Source organism: Oculina patagonica, chromosome 8 (assembly GCF_052425735.1).
Source record: "Oculina patagonica isolate OP01 chromosome 8, crgOcupat, whole genome shotgun sequence".
Taxonomy (NCBI): Eukaryota; Metazoa; Cnidaria; class Anthozoa; order Scleractinia; family Oculinidae; genus Oculina; species Oculina patagonica.
The window spans coordinates 5,257,273-5,274,224 of NC_135765.1; the positions used below are offsets into that span (position 1 = coordinate 5,257,273).

Sequence of the window (16,952 nt, forward strand, 5' to 3'; positions counted from 1 at the left end):
ATGAATGGCCGAGTGCTTAAGAGGGGACTGGGCACTAGTTGTTTTAACAGCGTTTTTCTCAAAATCTACCCGTATGACCCCACCTCAAAATTTCAGAAATTACAAATTGGCTTTGATTAAACATTCATGCAAAGTAAAATAAAAATCTGTAAGACAGATTTTTCGCAAAATAGGAAAATGTGATATTTTGCCCCTTTAAAAAATAGCTCAAATTCTGTCTTACAGATTTTTATTTTACTTTGCATGAATGTTTAATCAAAGCCAATTTGTAATTTCTGAAATTTTCAGGTGGGGTCGTACGGGTAGATTTTGCGAAAAACGCTGTTAAAACAACTAGTGCCCAGTCCCCTCTTAAGCACTCGGCCATTCATTTTCGCACTTTATTGATTGTTCATTAGCATTTTTTTTGGTCAAATGTCGCATATGATGGCTATATGCTTTAAAAAACAGTAATAAGAGAAAGAAAGAACATTCCTGAATATTTTTAAAGAGAGTTAAAATTTGGGCTCACTTACCCCCTCAAAACTGTATTAAGCCATATTAACAGTTTTTCTGGAACACACGTCGCTGAAAAAAAGTTGGAATGAATATTTTTACGATCCACTGATCGCAACGAAAACCCGAAAGGAAAAGTTCGCTCGGAGATAAGACCCAAAAAGATATATAATATACTTCGAGTACCCCCCTGGGACTAAACTTAGCCACAAACCGAATTTTCACAAATTCTTCCGTACTGTGCTGACTCACGTTGATTTCTGCATTGGCTTAATTCACTATAACAACAAAGCCAGTGAGGTACAGGGTATCAAAAATTGGATTCTGTCATAAATAGGGTAGGAAAATCAGAGGTTCGTGTCTAAAAAAATCAGAGGGACAAGGGGGCCGGGCCGCACCTCCCTACCCGATATATTAGCCTCCCACGCAGTCGTTTTTAGGAGTGAAACACGATCGCCCTTAAAAACGACTGCGTGGGAGGCTATAGGTACCCCAATACAAGCTCGATGCATATGAGCAAGCTTCAACGGGAGATGGGCTCCTGGCTTCAATCTACCCAGGTTCGGACGAAAAGGCAATTTTTTCGGGGGTGGTGGGGGGGAGGGGGTAGGCGGGGTATCTTGCAAAGTTGTTGGCATTTGAAATTTTTTTATATGAAAGGGAAGGGGGTACTCGTCGGAAAATTTACACCTCTACGCTGGACAAGGAGCATCCCCGTCGCTAACATGGGTGTCCCGTACCCCCTCCCCCACCCCGCTCTCGGTTTTGACAGTCACTGAAGCCGCTTTCGTTCGAAGCCACGCGGGCCGACTGTTTTGCAGTCTGCTTTTTTATGGTTTATTGTATACTCGGAACATTGGTAATTCTCAGCCGTGTGTAGAGAAAAAAAAATTATTGTGGCAGCTACCCTTTATATTACCCGAATATTGTACCCCAAAATATCGGAAGTTACTTGCATCAATAAATCTGATTGGCTCTTCAACAAAAGCTATTATTCTCGAGTCCTTCAAGTTCCACACAAACATCCTAACAAAGCCTCTCTCAAGTATATCGATCGCTGCAGGCATGAGATAAACTTTTGACCGGCTGTCTGTGTCCGTTTCAAGAACTTAAAATCGATGCGAAGGCACGATGAATAATCTGGCTGTACTTTTATTTCTATTGCCCTTTCTGGACGTCGCACTGAGGGCGTCCTGCTCGCTCAACTTGTACATAAATCGCACTGAATCCAAGAAAATTCTCGGTGGGTTGCCTCGGTGATCGAACGATCGATCGATCGTTCAAGTAACTCTTCGAACGATACAGATTTTATTAACCTTGCTGTTGTGATTTTTCTTGGCAGGCATCGAAGGTGACATTTACTACATACGAGACGGAGAAGTCAAACCCAATGCGGTGAATTTCAACATGACGGTGCCCTCGCGAGTAAATTGTTTGAGATTTATTTGGTACTCTAAACGGATACCCTCGAAGCCAATGGTAAGAAACTTACGGCATTTGAGCAGAATTCTAAATAAGTGAATTTATGTGTGTGGTATTCGATAACCTTATTTCAGCGCTATGTTGTAATAATTCTTGTCGATTTGCGGCACACTCCTTTGCGCGAGACGCAATCGTGCAAATTTGTTTATTTCATCGGATTTCATCAATTTTGTCCGTCGGTTTTCTCTCTGCTTGAATTCTGAACCAATGTTGTCCATAATGTATGTATAAAATACGGATTTCATTCGCAAAGTGTATAAAATAAGTTATTTTGGCGAATTATACTCAAAACTGTACACTTTAATAGTAAGTTTCGCTGTGTGCTGGATGCGTTTTATTGCTGTGTTTACAATAGCCCTGTTATTACCCTCAGCGAAATTGTTTTCTTTGTTTGCAATTTTTGATGACCTTTCTCTCGTAGGGATACTACTACACTTTAGAGCTGAGATCGTTTACTCCCGATCTTCTGGTCAAACCAAAGGTGAACATTGAAAACTTTGGTCCCGTTCCAGAAACGAAGAAAGGTTAGTATCGATTTTCTGATCAAACGTTCCAAACGCATAGCTCACGAGTCATCCGGCGACACTAATACATTCAGGCTTACTTGAGGCTTCGAAATTGTCATACCGGGTAAATACAGAAATCCAGAAAATACGTGAGGTTTTTATCGAAAAGAATTCATCCAATGCTCTTAAACGTATACTGTTTCCTTGTTTTGACCGATAATTATAAAGGTGTGCGGAAAAGGAAATTACTTGCTCGGCGGCGCACGGATAATGTAATTTACACCCCAAATGCGACATCGCACAAGCACAAGAGAACTTTTGATCAATATCTTGAAAGACTCTTATGAATTTATTGTATCTTCTGCTAAGGCTTCAAGAGCTCCCAACATCCCATTTGCAAGAACATTCGCGAAATACCGCGCTATCTGACATCGTTTCAAAACCTACAATATAAAACACATTTTAGCTTAGCTTATCTCATGCCATTGATCGGATACTTGCAATGCACCACGCACATTTTCAATTTTCTATATTTCCTGTGCATGTGCGTGTGTATTCCTGATGTTTTAGTACAAAAGGAGATAAATTTAATAGTGCAGTGAAATTTCTCGTCCTATCTAGATACTTGTAAGTTGAAACCGAGCAACATTTGTGCCCTTATCAAGAACTGTTTACTTACGTGATACAAAAGATATTTGCTGCGTCCAAAATGATTGCATTTGACACCTCGAAGACCAAATAAAAACACTGAAAACAATTAAAGTCGGCTGAAATTTTACATAGCTTCTGAAATATCCTTCCTGGGCTATTTTAAGATTGTGTTCAATATATATCTGTTACCTTCCCCAGAATTGATTTATATTAATGTGCCATGTTTTGACTTGCTTGACATGGATAAAATCCTGCCTAAAATGGTGTGATGATTTTATCTGATAACCATAGCTCTGATTCCCGAACTAATAACTCCCCCCCCCCCCAATTTCTCTATAATTTTCTGGTGCACAGGCAGAGAAGTTGTTAGATGGAACTTACGAGAAGTATTAAAATTAATTTTTCCCTTGATCTGCCCAGATATTGTATGCCTCAGTCCAGTATTCAGTACTTCACAGTACTTTTCCCTTCTCTGAATCTTTGAAACTTTATAGTTCAATTAACTCTCATAACTTTCAAAGTTGATAATACTAATTTAAAATTTTGATGATATAAACAAGTCCTAAATTAGTACAAATTCTCAATAACCGGATGTAATTATCGAAGGTGGAATATAAAGTAATGACCTGAAGGCACTGTTTATTGAAGCTTGTCAACCAAGAAAGACTATGAACTTTCTGTCTGACTCTATTTACATCAATTTTATTCTACTGAGAACCAGTCAAACATGTTACAAACTGAACAAACTGGTTTTACAAAGTTGATACTAACTATCAAATATCATCCTGTTTAGTAAACTGTAGAAACTGCAAAATTATTGATCTAGATCTATAAATTAAATCATGTATTACCCCTTCTTGGTCAGCCCTTGCAGTGTTCCTTATGCTGAGATGTGGACTCAGGTGACATGTGAATAAAAGAGAAAGTTATTACAAAATGAAAATTGTATTCAGTGTCTGATAACTTAGCAAACTCTCCTGTCTACATATTCCAAGAGATAATATATTTTAAAGGGACCCCTAATGTGAATTTGCATTTGGAATAAGCATCATAGACAAGTGAAGTATATTAGAATCCTGATTTATCGAACTTCGAAAACGAAAAAATTGGTTCAAGAAATGGGGAGTCTGAGAAATTAAAGGGGGGGGATTGCAGTGTTCAAGTGAGTGGAGCAAATTCAAGACAAACCACTTTATTTGGTTTCAGTTATTAGGACGTATGAGAAATTAGGGGTTCGAGAAACTGGGATAAAATCCTTTGTATAAATTCACATGCATTTAAGCAAGCTATTAGGTACAGAGTAAAAGGATGCAAACAAAATTGTCTGGGTGTTCCACCCTTCTTAAAAAATAATGGAAAACTATAAACCAGCGATGGTTTAGAATTTTGTTAGCACATATTCTGCTGTTAAGACCCCTGCCTCCTCCCTCTCCATCCAAGACAGCCACTTGGGCTGACCCGTGGTATCATGAGCTTTTTAGTGGATTTTTTTGGACCATTGCTGAGGCGGCGGAGCGTTTTGGAACGTAGGGGGGGCTAAGACGGTCCCAAAAATACTCGGCAGGTTTTCATATTTGGAGCAATCTTTTTCAGTTCTACCAACTTTTTGTTTTCTGAGCAGTTTCTAGGCCGAAGATTTCCAAAGATTCTCTGATTGTTGGTCGAAGACCATACAAATGCTTCCGATCATTTTTTGAACTTTCGGAAGATAAACAAAGTTTTCCAAAGACTTCCAAGACTTCCAAGGAAGTTTTTGGAGATGTTTGAACTCACTCACGAGATAGAATACCTTGACAAACCAATTTTAAGCTGTGCTTGCAATATTTTCGGCCCCAAAATGTGGGGGGGGGGCTCACCCCCCAAATTTTGTTTGGGGGGCAACACCACTCCTGCCACCTCACCCCCCCCCCCACCCCCTGCTCTACCACCTATGCATTGAAAATATAAATTTTAATATTGCATTTGTATCTTTACAGTACTTGCAAGGCTTTCAATAAGATTTTAAGTAAGTGGCTGCCCTTCAGTGTGCAGCACCTGTCAGAAAGCAATATAACAAGCTGGAAGTATCTCTCTTTACAGGGAGCGGCTTAAATTTTAGCTAGTGATTCATGACAGAATACCTGTCAGAGCTCCATTGGATTCTGTGTCGTATTGAAAGTCCTGACTAGATACCTGCATATTTTCTCTCTTTCATTACAGAATTCTGTGTAAACATGACGTGTAGAGGAACCAAAGATGGCACAGCAGTAATGATGATCCAGATTAACATTACTTCAGAAGAAAGACAGTTAGTGTTAAATCTTCGAAGGATAAAATCATGTAGAAAAGGTAGTTTTAACATTTTGCATAAACAAATATAAAGAATGATTCTCTCTAAAGTTCTTTTTCTGGAGAGACATTACATCTGCCAACTCTCACGCCTTGGGCATGAGTCTCACGCCTGCAAGTTGAAAACTTCGATCTCACGCCAACTCACGCTTAGGAACCAATTTCTCACGCCTGGTCGAAAAATGTGCATTTTTACAACCAAAACGGACACACATTCCAAAAAAATGTAAACTCAAACCAATGTGAGAAACAAAAACTCCTTGTAAAATGAGTAAGTGCCGATACTTTCTCCAAAATCTAAGAGTTTTGATGAGAAAAGCATTTTGAATGGGGTCGTGTTTAGCAAAACACGTCCACGCACTAGGATCGGGATATGTTCGGTCCGTCTTTGAAATACCTCGTACGTCTTCGGGAGGCTTTCGGACATTGTCGTATCTTTTCGGAAATCCTGGCACTCCCAGGATAAAAATCTCACGCCTTTGACCCAGAAAACGTTGGCAGGTATAAGACATGGCCTTATGGTTAGTGTGTTGGACGCTGGACCAAGCAGTCCAGGTTCGAGCCCTGACTGGGGTTATTGTGTGACATTCTTAGGCAAGGCACTTAACCCTTACAGTGCCTCTCTCCACCCAGGTGTATAAATGGCTACCAGTGAATTTAATGTTGGAGGTAATCATGTTATGGACTTGCATCCCATCCAGGGATAAGCATACTCCTAGTCACTTAACGCTAAGGAAACTGGGATAAGCTCTGGCAAGATGGGACCCTTTGACCCAACCTAGACCTTACCTATTCTCAAATCTTTGTCGACTTAGTATGATCCACCCCCTCCATACATCAACTCAGACACGTGCCTTAGGTGTAGGTCTCAGTCACCTACTATGGGTTGAAAACTTTAATTTTATGGGGCTCATACTTACAGACCATTTCTCGCTCATGCCTAGCTGAAAAGTTTGAGCTGAAAAGTTTAACTAACAATTGCATTTTTTCCCACTAGTTGCTCAAGTAAATACTGATAAAACCAAACCAACAATTTCACCACAGAGAGGTAATTATTTACTAGGTATTTGGTCGGAAACTTGATGTTTATTAATTATCCCAGCTTTGCTGGTCAGGGATACAGTCAGGTAGAATCCTGAGTTCTCATCTCAAACCCTCTGTTTCTCGAAACTCCAGGTTTCCGAAACCAATTTTCATTTCCCTTGAAAGAAATTTTACCAGAAATTTTACCTCTGATTTCTTGAACCTCCGATTTCTTGAAGTAACTTTTAGTATTTCCCCTGAAGTTTCCATCGAGAAGTGGGGATTCTATTTTAATTGATTTATTTTTAATATTTATTCATTCCTGGGATTATACTAATCTTGGATAAGCCCTAATCCTCTTTTTAATAACTGAGAGGCCAGAATGGCTTTTATTTAAGATATTTACTCAGTTGGCAATAAGCTATATAGCTATTTGAGATTATTTTCAGTCTGGATATCTACAGAAATATATTTACCCAGTTGGCAATTAGCTAATATATATTAAGCTGCTTGGGATTATTTTCAATCTGAAGATCTACAGAAACTATGAGACATTGCTGTAGGAAATAACTATTTGTAAGAAAGTTGTCATTCTTCAAACACAAAGAATGAAAGTTATGAAGTTTGTGGAGGTACTAAAAAATAATATTTAGTTTCTTGGACTGACAATTCTCTGTGATAGCTAATGGATGTATAGATAATGTCACAGCTGGAATTTAAAGGATTTAAATTTCTGACTTGCTTGCCTTAATAGGATACTGATGTAGGTATCATGTTTTACATCCTGAGATAAACAACATTACTAGAAAACTGGTTTAGCCTGCAGGCTAATTCTGACAGCCAAGTTTGCCAAAAAATTCATAGATCTCCATTGTTTTTCTTTCACAAGCAAAATCATTGAGCACTCTTCTGCTACAGAACACAGCATACATGTATATATTGTAATTGATCATCTCAAACAAGATATATATATCCCTGTTTCCTCTTAACCGATGGAGTTTTTCTCATAGTCCTGATATACTATAAATTGAAAAAACTAAATGCCACGCCGCGTGGGAAATTTAAAAGCCATAATCGTTTCAGTTGAAAAGGTTGTAATAAAATGCTTTTTCTCCCCTGTACGTCCTGTAAAATTTGCAGTCATAGTATTATTGCGAATAACTCAACGTCAACTTGCCTCAAGGGCAGAGGTTCCCTTTTAGTGTCACCCTCAATAAAGAAGTTTTGGTTTGGGTTGATTTCATCTGATTTAAATTGCATTGAGGAACTTTTATTAAATATTTGCAGTTTTCAGTGAAATGCGAACTCTGAAATTCAAAATCCAACCGGCTAACGATTGCGTTTTTCGCTGCCGTCAATTATAATTATGGCGACAGCTAACGGACGATGAAAAATGAAATCAAACAAAATGGATCGAAATCTACCAATCACATTTGACAGACGTGACCTTTTGACCCAGTTGAAGTGAACTTCTGTTTCCCGAGAGGTCTGCTAAGATGATTGATGGCAGCAAAAAGCTAAGTGTAAACCGTTGATTGAGGATTGAATTTCAGAGTTCGCATTTCACTGAAAACCGCAATTATTATAATTATTTCCCACCATGCAGTACCGGTAACTTCTTGTACCTCAATTTTTTAATAAAATGTATTTTTTCTTTGTCAGCTGGCACCGAAGCAAGTGCACCCATCTCCCCAATGGATAAAACCAAAGTGTTCTACATTGCTGTTGGTGTTGCATGCAGCATTATCTTAATCATTGCCCTTGCGGTGGCTGCGATTCATGTCCATTCCATGCCAAATCCTAATAAAGATGGCACAAGGTTGGTATCCATCCAGTTGTGGATCTAGGGGGAGCTTCTCCCCCCCCCCCCCCCCACCTTACTTTTAGAACAAATAGAGGCCCAAAGGGGTGAGGAAAATTATTTTTGAGAGCACCCTCTCCCCTCCCCTTATTCTAGGTCTGGATGATCCCCCCCCCCCTTATCTGAAGGTCTGGATCTGCCACTGCCATCGTTCGTTCTTCTTAGGCTATCATTCTGCCCTTGTTCTTGCATTGTTACCTTTAAAGTCACAAGGTTAGCCAGCATGAAGTGACTTTTGCCTGCCTGACAATTTTCAACGTTCTTCCTTCAAAACGTTTAAGAAAATGATGAAGGTATATTTACTTACCTAAATGTAACGTTCAGCCCTCGATAGCATGCTTTTTTATTCATGCTAGATATGTTACTTTATAATAATTAATTTTTAGATTTAGTGCTTTTTAATTTGAAATTATGTCACTTTAAAATATTTTAAATGTAAATAGTTACTGCAAAGCCCCAAGGGGGAGTTTCTATTAAAGTTCTTTTTTTTCTTACCAACATGCTTCTGAAATGTTTGACTGGCATTTATGAGTTTATGTTGATCTTTTATGCATACAGTGAGTCCGAGGCCCCTGGAGGGCAGCAATCTGTGTCCAAAACACCTCTCATTACTGCCACAGCGGAACAACCAAAACAAGTCGCAATCAATCCAGGTACATGTACTACTAATGAATTTATAGCATATATCACAACAGCATAATCGCATTACAGACTTGATCTGATCAATAATAAGTGCATGTATAGTCCTCAAGGTATTAAAATGCATTGTACATTATGTTTTTTTTCCCCCCGCTGAAACAATCTGTGCTGAAACAATTTTAAAATTGTGATTATAGCTTTTAATGTTTACGGTTAATAATTTCCATTCATAACCTGCAAATGGCCATCATATAAGTTATCACTGTGTTACAAATTCAAACCATCTTACTTTCACTACTGATCGGAATGCTTTCAACTTTGCTGATCCTGGCACTGTGCAGAAGGCATGTTATAACCGGTATGAACCTAGTAAATGAAAAAACAAAAATGTAAATGTAATTTGTTTACCCACCCAATTTTAAGCAAGAGCACTTGTTAGCAAATGTATGTGCGTGAAGATCGAATTGGAAGTTGTGGAGTGTTGGTTTTTGTAAAGGGAGGAAAACCGGAGAACCAGGAGAAAAATCCTCAGAGCAAGGACGAGAACCAACAACAAATTAACTTAAGCCACAATTTGATGCTGGGTCCAGGATTCAAACCCAGGCCTGTCACATCGGTGGAAGGCAAGCGCTCTTAACACTGACCATCACTGCTCCCCTAAAACACTTCAACTTCCCCTGTAGTTCAGTGGTGTAGAGCGGATCCAACTGGTGGGCCTCCCTCCCCCAATTTCCGGTTTTTTCCCTGGTTTTTTTTTTTTTTTTTTTTCTCTTTCTTTTTTTCTCTTTTTCCTCTCCCCCCCCCCATTTTTCCCCCCCCCATTCCCCATGTGAAAGGTCATGGGTTCGACTCCCATCCAGGTCTCAGATTTGTTTTGCCGTGGTCCCACACTTAAGACAACTGACTTAAAATTTTAAAACTAATAAAATCCTTTGTAGAACCATTCTTTACCGTTTTTGACTAAGAATTTTTGTTCCATTTTCTTCTCCCTTCCTTACAGATGGAAATCACTTGACTCAAAACGGTTTCACACCAGTTGCAAACAACACAAACCACATTCCTGTTAAAGCTGAAATCCAGGCACCAACTAATCTAACCAGAAACATGCCTGTAATGACAATTCTGAATGGGGATGTACCACATGTGAGACCAAGAATACCAGGGGGATTCCCTGTCAGGGACAGTACAATAAGTATTACCCCTAGTGATGGATATTATAGCGCTGGGGGACTACAATCAACACAGAAGGGCAAATATGGCAACAGGGACATGAAAGCAGAGTTGAAAGACTTGGAAGTGGAAATGGATAGAATCACCTTGGGGGAATTGTTAGAAGAAGGTGAGGTGATACTTAGCACTTATCGTTGGCTTTCCCGGGGATCAACCCCGGGGACACCCCTGGTCAACCCCCAGGAACATGCGGAGAATGGTGCAGTTTTAAAGGTCCGCTAAACTGAGTGCCAAGAGAACAAAAAAAAAATAGACAAACTTGTCGGTTTTTATTGTAAATAAAGGTTTTTTTTTCTCTGTCTTAGCCCCCGGGGTAGGGGAAAATGGTGTGTGAAATATGCCCATACCCCAGGGATTTAGAAGGTTTTTGTTTGGGCCTCGAAAACAAATCCCCGGGGGTGTCCCCCGAGGTCGACCCCCAGGAAAGCCAATGATAAGTACATGTAAGAATCTTTCAAAATAAAAGTAAGATTGTACGTAATACGGCATATTTCGAACATAGTTCATCACAGAGAGGTAAACTCTGATATGCCTACATATATTAAACAGAACAAATGTCGGAAAAAAATCAGATGCCCCGAGCGGGATTCGAACCCACGACACCCCGATCTCAGGAAGGTGCTCTAACCACTGAGCTACCGAGGCAACCACAGCGGAGGGTCGAAATGCAAAAAACATCGATACCGACATTTGCCCCCAGGCCCCGATGGGAATTCTTTGATCGTTAGATTGCTTCTCACGATGTCAGTGAAGCAGATGTGACACCGAAAATAAATCACAGTATCATGTATTCCAATACCAACATAAGGATATTGTGGCAATAAGTTAGGAGAAATGAGCTTTGAGTGAGCTTCCCAAGTACACCCCCAAAAGTGTGACCACTTATTTATTCACATCCGACCAACAGAAGTCAACGCGAGCATCCACGGCTTGATTGAAAACTCACGAAAGAATGAAAAATTAAAAGTGGTCCACTTTTGGGCGCCTCTGTAAAAGCTTACAACAAAAAGCTTAACTGCTGTTATAAATGCAGATCTAGGAAACTGTTTTCTGTTGTAAACATGAGCTGATTTCAAGTTAACAACACTGAGTGTCAGTTACCAATTGTGGTATCAAATTAAGCTTACATCAGGCTCTTCAGCTGGCTTATGAAAGAAATTGTGGCTTTACAGAAGTCAGAGAGAAGCTCTTTTTTTGCTGGCTTTATCATTTATAAAAGTAGATCAACGGATATTGTTGTAAAGATATTAAAATCTGTGCCACTCTAAAATAATTTGGCCCTCTTGGGGATTAAATTTAATAATAAGAAACAACAAATTCCAGGGTTGGAAATTAGCGCTCGCCCCTCCCCGGCGGTAAATGGGGGGTAAACGCGGTTTTATTTTTTTTTAATAAAACTCTGGCAACTTACCGTCAACGAAGTGAAGATCTTCTCGAAGGTTTCGCTCGCGCCATTAAAAATATCGAGGAAATCTGGGAACAAGTTTTTAATTTTTTCAAACTACCACTTGATATATGCAACATGGAGTATAACCGTGGTGTTTATTCTTCCTGAGCATACCTGCCGTATAAGTTTCTGTCATTAATTGCTTGCTAAAACAAATCAGGCGTAAGATGCAATATGGGGCGATTTTTCAATGGTTATGGATCGTAAAAACATCCATACATTCCTCATGAGATGTTTTTCTTTAGTTCAAAGTGAGGTTGTCTCTATTTTTGGGGTGGGGGGGTGGGGGGAGGGGGATTCAGGTCGCACAAGACTTAACGTTTCACTGATTTCGAAGTTTATCGTTGTCCTTTTGTAAATTTTACATCTTTCTGGTAACGTATTCAGTGTACAGAAATTGTACGTTTCAGTTATTTTATCGCCCCTAAAAACGACGGCGCGGGGGGCTAGTTGTTTTACTTATTATGAAAATTAATTTGAGACAAATGAAAATAGAAATCAAACTGATTTGAAAAATTTTGAACCAAAAATAAATTTGAACCACAACAACTATAAACGATAATTCAATTACTACCGAAACTCTTCACTTTCATAGCCTACGAACAGGCTCCCGAGTGGGGTTGCCGCGAGCGAAGCGAGTGGGGTTACACGAGCGAAGCGAGCGGAAGAGCGTGGCGCCCCCATACTCCCCCTCAGGCCCCGCTCTTCCACTCGCTTCGCTCGCAGAAACCCCACTCGGGAGCCTGTTCGCAGGCTACAAAATAACTATCTCCCAGCGTAAATGCCAACTCAGCATTTTTTCTGTCGTCACAGGAACGTTCGCTCGTATTTACAATGGCGTTTTAACTGGACCTGGAGAAAAGCAACAGCAGGGAGTTTTAGTGAAAACTGTCTCAGGAATGGCGTCGTCTGACCAAGTCAATTTGTTGCTGATAGAAAGCTCCATGTTGAAGGACTTAACTCACAGAAATCTTCTGCCTGTAATGGCGGTTTGCCTGGAGGACGAGAAGCAACCGTTAATTATGTTTCCATTCATGAACAGAGGGAATCTAAAAATGTTTATTAAAAAATCCAGATCTCCTGAAGGTGGCTCCAAGGTAAGACAGAAGGCAGATGAAGCGCCTCTCCCCAATCTCTTCGCGGCTTACGTCGCGACTGTGCCATTTGTCCCAAGTAAAAAAGCAAAAGCGTGGCCACACAGGCAAGTTTGGTTACAAGAGTATGCTAAGTTGATCGCATAAGCGCGTTAGGTACATGCTGCGCAATTCAAAGTTCACTTCCATTCATGGGAAATAGGGCTTGAACTCAAGTCACTCTGCCCCAAGCCACATCAGCTGCCTCTGTCCGCGTTCAAAGGCCCAGTACTGAGTAGATTTTGTGACGTCACTAGCAGACCTTTAAACCCGATCATCTAGTCGCGATCATCTAGTGATGTTGGTGTATGACTTAGTAATCGAAAATCATTTTACGTAATGTGGTATGGTGTGCATGCATCTCAAAATGGGTTTGGTTTGTACCTATTTGGTTTAATTGTTTCAATATCTCTACGCGTCTATTTGTTTTTGTTACGTAATTGGAGTACGATCACTTTGTGGGTCCAAATTGCGACTGTTTTGTTGTAAGTGACTTTTTAAATCGCTGAATTTGGACGCATACTCCAATCAATTCTTCTTGTAAATGTGTTCTTTCTGCTGTTTCCCTATGTTAAAAATTTCTATCACTGACATTTTCGAGCTCACTTAACTCAAACTTTGTCATTGATGCAATTAATTCTCAACTGAGTCCAATTACTATTACTTCTTTTGTTTAGTCGCTGACAACAGCAGATCTTGTTCATGTTGGTATCCAAATTGCTAAAGGACTTCAATACTTAGCACGAAGAAGAATTATACACAAAGATGTAGCTGCCAGGAATTGTGTGTAAGTAGACCGAGAAGTTAGTTGTAGCTTTTGTCAACTTTTTATGTGCTTAACATGAGTCAGGCTTTTGTTTAAGGGACTGTGTCACGACTGAGTTAAGTTTACTTTATTAAGTTTTGCCAAATACTCGCTATACTGACTTAATGTTTGCAAAGAATTACTTCCGTGGATCTAAATGACAGAACCATGCATAGCTTCATTGCAACCAAATGTGTCTCCCGGGCGTCAAAAGTAAAGTTACAAGCAAAAGACATTAACTTTGAAAACCGTTCAGCCCAACAGTATTTAAAAAACCTATATGGAAATCCGTTTAAATCTTCTTCACTTTTGGCCATCCGTACCTTCTTTTGTATTTGGTGTGTTATTAAAACGTTCCTTCACTGTTTAAAGAGGTTATTTTTATATTTCAACGAATTTGATGGTCATTTCCCATGCCTAAAATAAACTAAAAACCCTGACACAGAATTTTATGCTAGCAAAGTGACAGAATAACTTATAACTAGAAAATATTCTAAGGAAAATTCAGAAGTCCTCACCAAATAATGTTCCGGGAAGGTCCCTCCTGGGCTTAGCCGATAAATAGAAATATTTTTGTTATAAGGAAAATGATAAACGCTGGTTTCTGTGTGCGGGTCGCTGATTAAAATCACGTATGAAATGGATGTTTACTCATCTTGTAGCATTGATGACGACCTGAATGTGAAAGTGACTGACTGCGCGTTATCAAGAGATTTATTTCCACAAGATTACTGTTGCCTTGGAGACAATGAGAACAGACCTGTCAAGTGGATGGCGGTGGAAAGCTTGGAGCATGGCCGATACACAGTGGCGAGCGACATTGTGAGTGCACGACAGAACTGATATCTTTAGTTTGAGACTGAAATATTAAGGTTTTTGGGGGTTTACTACCTAAATGATTGCGTGACTTAGATAAGGCGCGGTTTTCGACGCCATCTTGACGGGTAGGCAACCCGGTTAGAAATTACAGTGTTTGTATGGGAATCCAACGACAAATATCTTTTACAAAAATTGAATTCTGGACAACTTATGAATTGTGAAGTGAAGATACAGCTAGGCAAAAATTCTTATACGCCGAGTTTGAAGGTTATAGCTGGGTTAGAAAGCGTTCAGTTACGTTTTTAATTCCCCATACATTTGTCTACATTTTTCCCCGCAAATTGACGCGGTTCGCGGGAATGAGCGAAGAGTGAAATTACAAAACGAGAGGAAACAATGAAACTGGCCGCGCATCGCCCCGGTTTTCGCATGGCTATATTTTTCGTTTCTCACTCGTCGAACTAAGGGATCTGAGTTCTTATATTTCTCTTCTCGGGGAAGGGAGGGTGCGGGGAGGGGGGGAGGGAAGGGGAAAGCAGTGTCTGAGGTGGTGAGAATATATTGTGTGTAGTCTGTTAGCTGTTTTCTGTTGAAGGTTTTTATGTGGGCTTATACGAAGTATCAGTACCTTTGAAGCTAGTAATTAATGTTTCTTTTTTCTTCCCTTCTTTACCCTGTCCGCTTGTGTAGTGGGCCTATGGTGTCACTCTGTGGGAGTTAATGACTCTGGGACAACAACCTTACGGAAACATCGACGCTTTCGAGATGCTGAACTTCCTCAAGCAAGGACACAGAATTTCTCAGCCCGTCAACTGCCCTGACGAACTCTTCACTGTGATCGCCTGTTGCTGGGCTCTTTCGGAAGACGAGCGTCCAGGTTTTGGGCAGATGATTGTGTGTTTGACGGACTTTCTTAATGCTCTGAGCAATTTCATTTGAAAGAATGTGAAAATCGTTTGGAAGGAAAGAAGACATCTTGACAGCGAGTTCCGATGTTCTTGGCTTCAAAGGCAAGCTTCAGGCCGGGGTCACGTTTATTTTACGAGTTCGCAGCATCAAATCTGTGAAGGATTTACCTCCGAGAGAGTATTTACTCCATATTGGATGTTTGGTACCATACTCGGGAAGCATTATGCTCGAATGACGTTAATCTAGTGTACATGGGCCTCGAAAGCAAAGAACGAAGAACGTCTCGCTGTAATGTTACGATGCGCCCATCGCTAGTCGAGGAAAGAAATGTCCTGTCTTTGTGACTGGCTCACGAGAAGAGCCTTAATCAGGTCTTCGTGCCCTCGCATGACTGGTACAGTGGTTTGCTGTATGGAAGCGATATTCCTTTTGCTACTAGCATCGCGGGACCGAGACGAACCAGACTATAACAGAGAGAAAGAGGAAATTGAAACGCAGCCATAAAGCAGAGAGTAGCTAATATATTGCATAAAAATTTAGGTTGAAATAATTAAATTAATAGGTAACGTCAGTACAGAGCTATGCTCGATGAGTGTTCTTTGTTAAATGTTGAAGCTCTTTCGATTCAGAGTGTTTGGCGTGCTTTGGTCCGGGGGTCTCCCATATGAAAGGGACGGTGATGCTCTTGGTCTCGCTAAGGGGGTGTGAACTACGGATTTTGGTCTCACTTTTCGTGTTCAGGACAGAACGGCAACTTTTTTAGCTACCAAGGTCCCGTTTAGGGTTGAACATAAAAATCGCCGTCATACTGTGTTGGCGGGCCACACCGATCAAGCATGGGAAAGGGTATAGATATTAATTGGGCCGCGTGGCACCCGTGTATATAGTAATTAAATATTGTTTTTAAATGTGTTGGAGTGCCTGTAGTAGGCAATACTGCCGATACACCAAATCCCCTTGGATATTCACCCTTTAAGGAAATTTGGGAGGGTTTTTTTGTTTGGCACTCCAACAAATTTAAAAATAATATTTTTAAATAATTAAAATTACTATATACACGGGTGCCACGCCGTCCTATTAATATCTATATGACTTGTTCACTTACCGCGATTCACCATCTAAATTACCCCGACCTGCTCCCGTCTGGCCTCGTAGCTCAGTCGGTAGAGCGTCGGTAGATCTAATCCGGAGGTCGTGGGTTCCAATCCCACCGGGGTCAAGAATTTTCTTTGCCCCGTGGGAACCCTCCCAAATTTTCTTTAAAAAGGCGAATATCCAAGGCGATTTGGTGTATCGGCAGTATTGCCTACTACCGGCACTCCCAACACATTTAAAAATAATATTTAATTACTATGGGAAAGGGTATCTTGAGCCACTCCCAGTGTGGTCCCGGGAGATTGGTCTTTTTTAGGGGTATCAAATTTTCTGACGAGCATCCCCGCCCCTTTTCATATGGAAGTCCCCCCGGGAATGCTTTGGTGCACATTGTGGCGCACCGAACCATACATTTCAAACTAATGACGTCCCTGTTGGACTGTCATTTGACTGTTTGAAAACGGATTTACGCCAAAAGAATTACGTTTAGTCGTGACGATTCTTAAACTAACTTAGTCTTCGTGGTCTA

The 16,952-nt window shown here is 40.3% G+C and overlaps 1 protein-coding gene and 2 non-coding genes across 3 annotated transcripts; 2 read left to right on the top strand and 1 right to left on the bottom strand.

The window, feature by feature from the left end:
* The first annotated feature begins 1,476 nt into the window (after positions 1-1,476).
* On the top strand, positions 1,477-15,978 carry LOC144663403 (tyrosine-protein kinase RYK-like). Its single transcript, XM_078524332.1, has 12 exons — positions 1,477-1,738; positions 1,838-1,974; positions 2,399-2,501; positions 5,334-5,462; positions 6,460-6,510; positions 8,148-8,304; positions 8,905-8,999; positions 9,986-10,324; positions 12,476-12,759; positions 13,473-13,582; positions 14,263-14,422; positions 15,110-15,978. The coding sequence occupies exons 1-12, from the start codon at positions 1,627-1,629 to the stop codon at positions 15,356-15,358; spliced, it is 1,926 nt and encodes a 641-aa protein (XP_078380458.1). The 5' UTR covers positions 1,477-1,626; the 3' UTR covers positions 15,359-15,978.
* Trnal-gag (transfer RNA leucine (anticodon GAG)) lies at positions 10,789-10,860 on the bottom strand. Its single transcript has one exon. It is a non-coding gene; the product is annotated as a tRNA-Leu (tRNA).
* A 495-nt stretch (positions 15,979-16,473) lies between the features above and the next one.
* Trnar-ucu (transfer RNA arginine (anticodon UCU)) lies at positions 16,474-16,547 on the top strand. The gene has a single exon. It is a non-coding gene; the product is annotated as a tRNA-Arg (tRNA).
* The last annotated feature ends 405 nt before the right edge of the window (positions 16,548-16,952 follow it).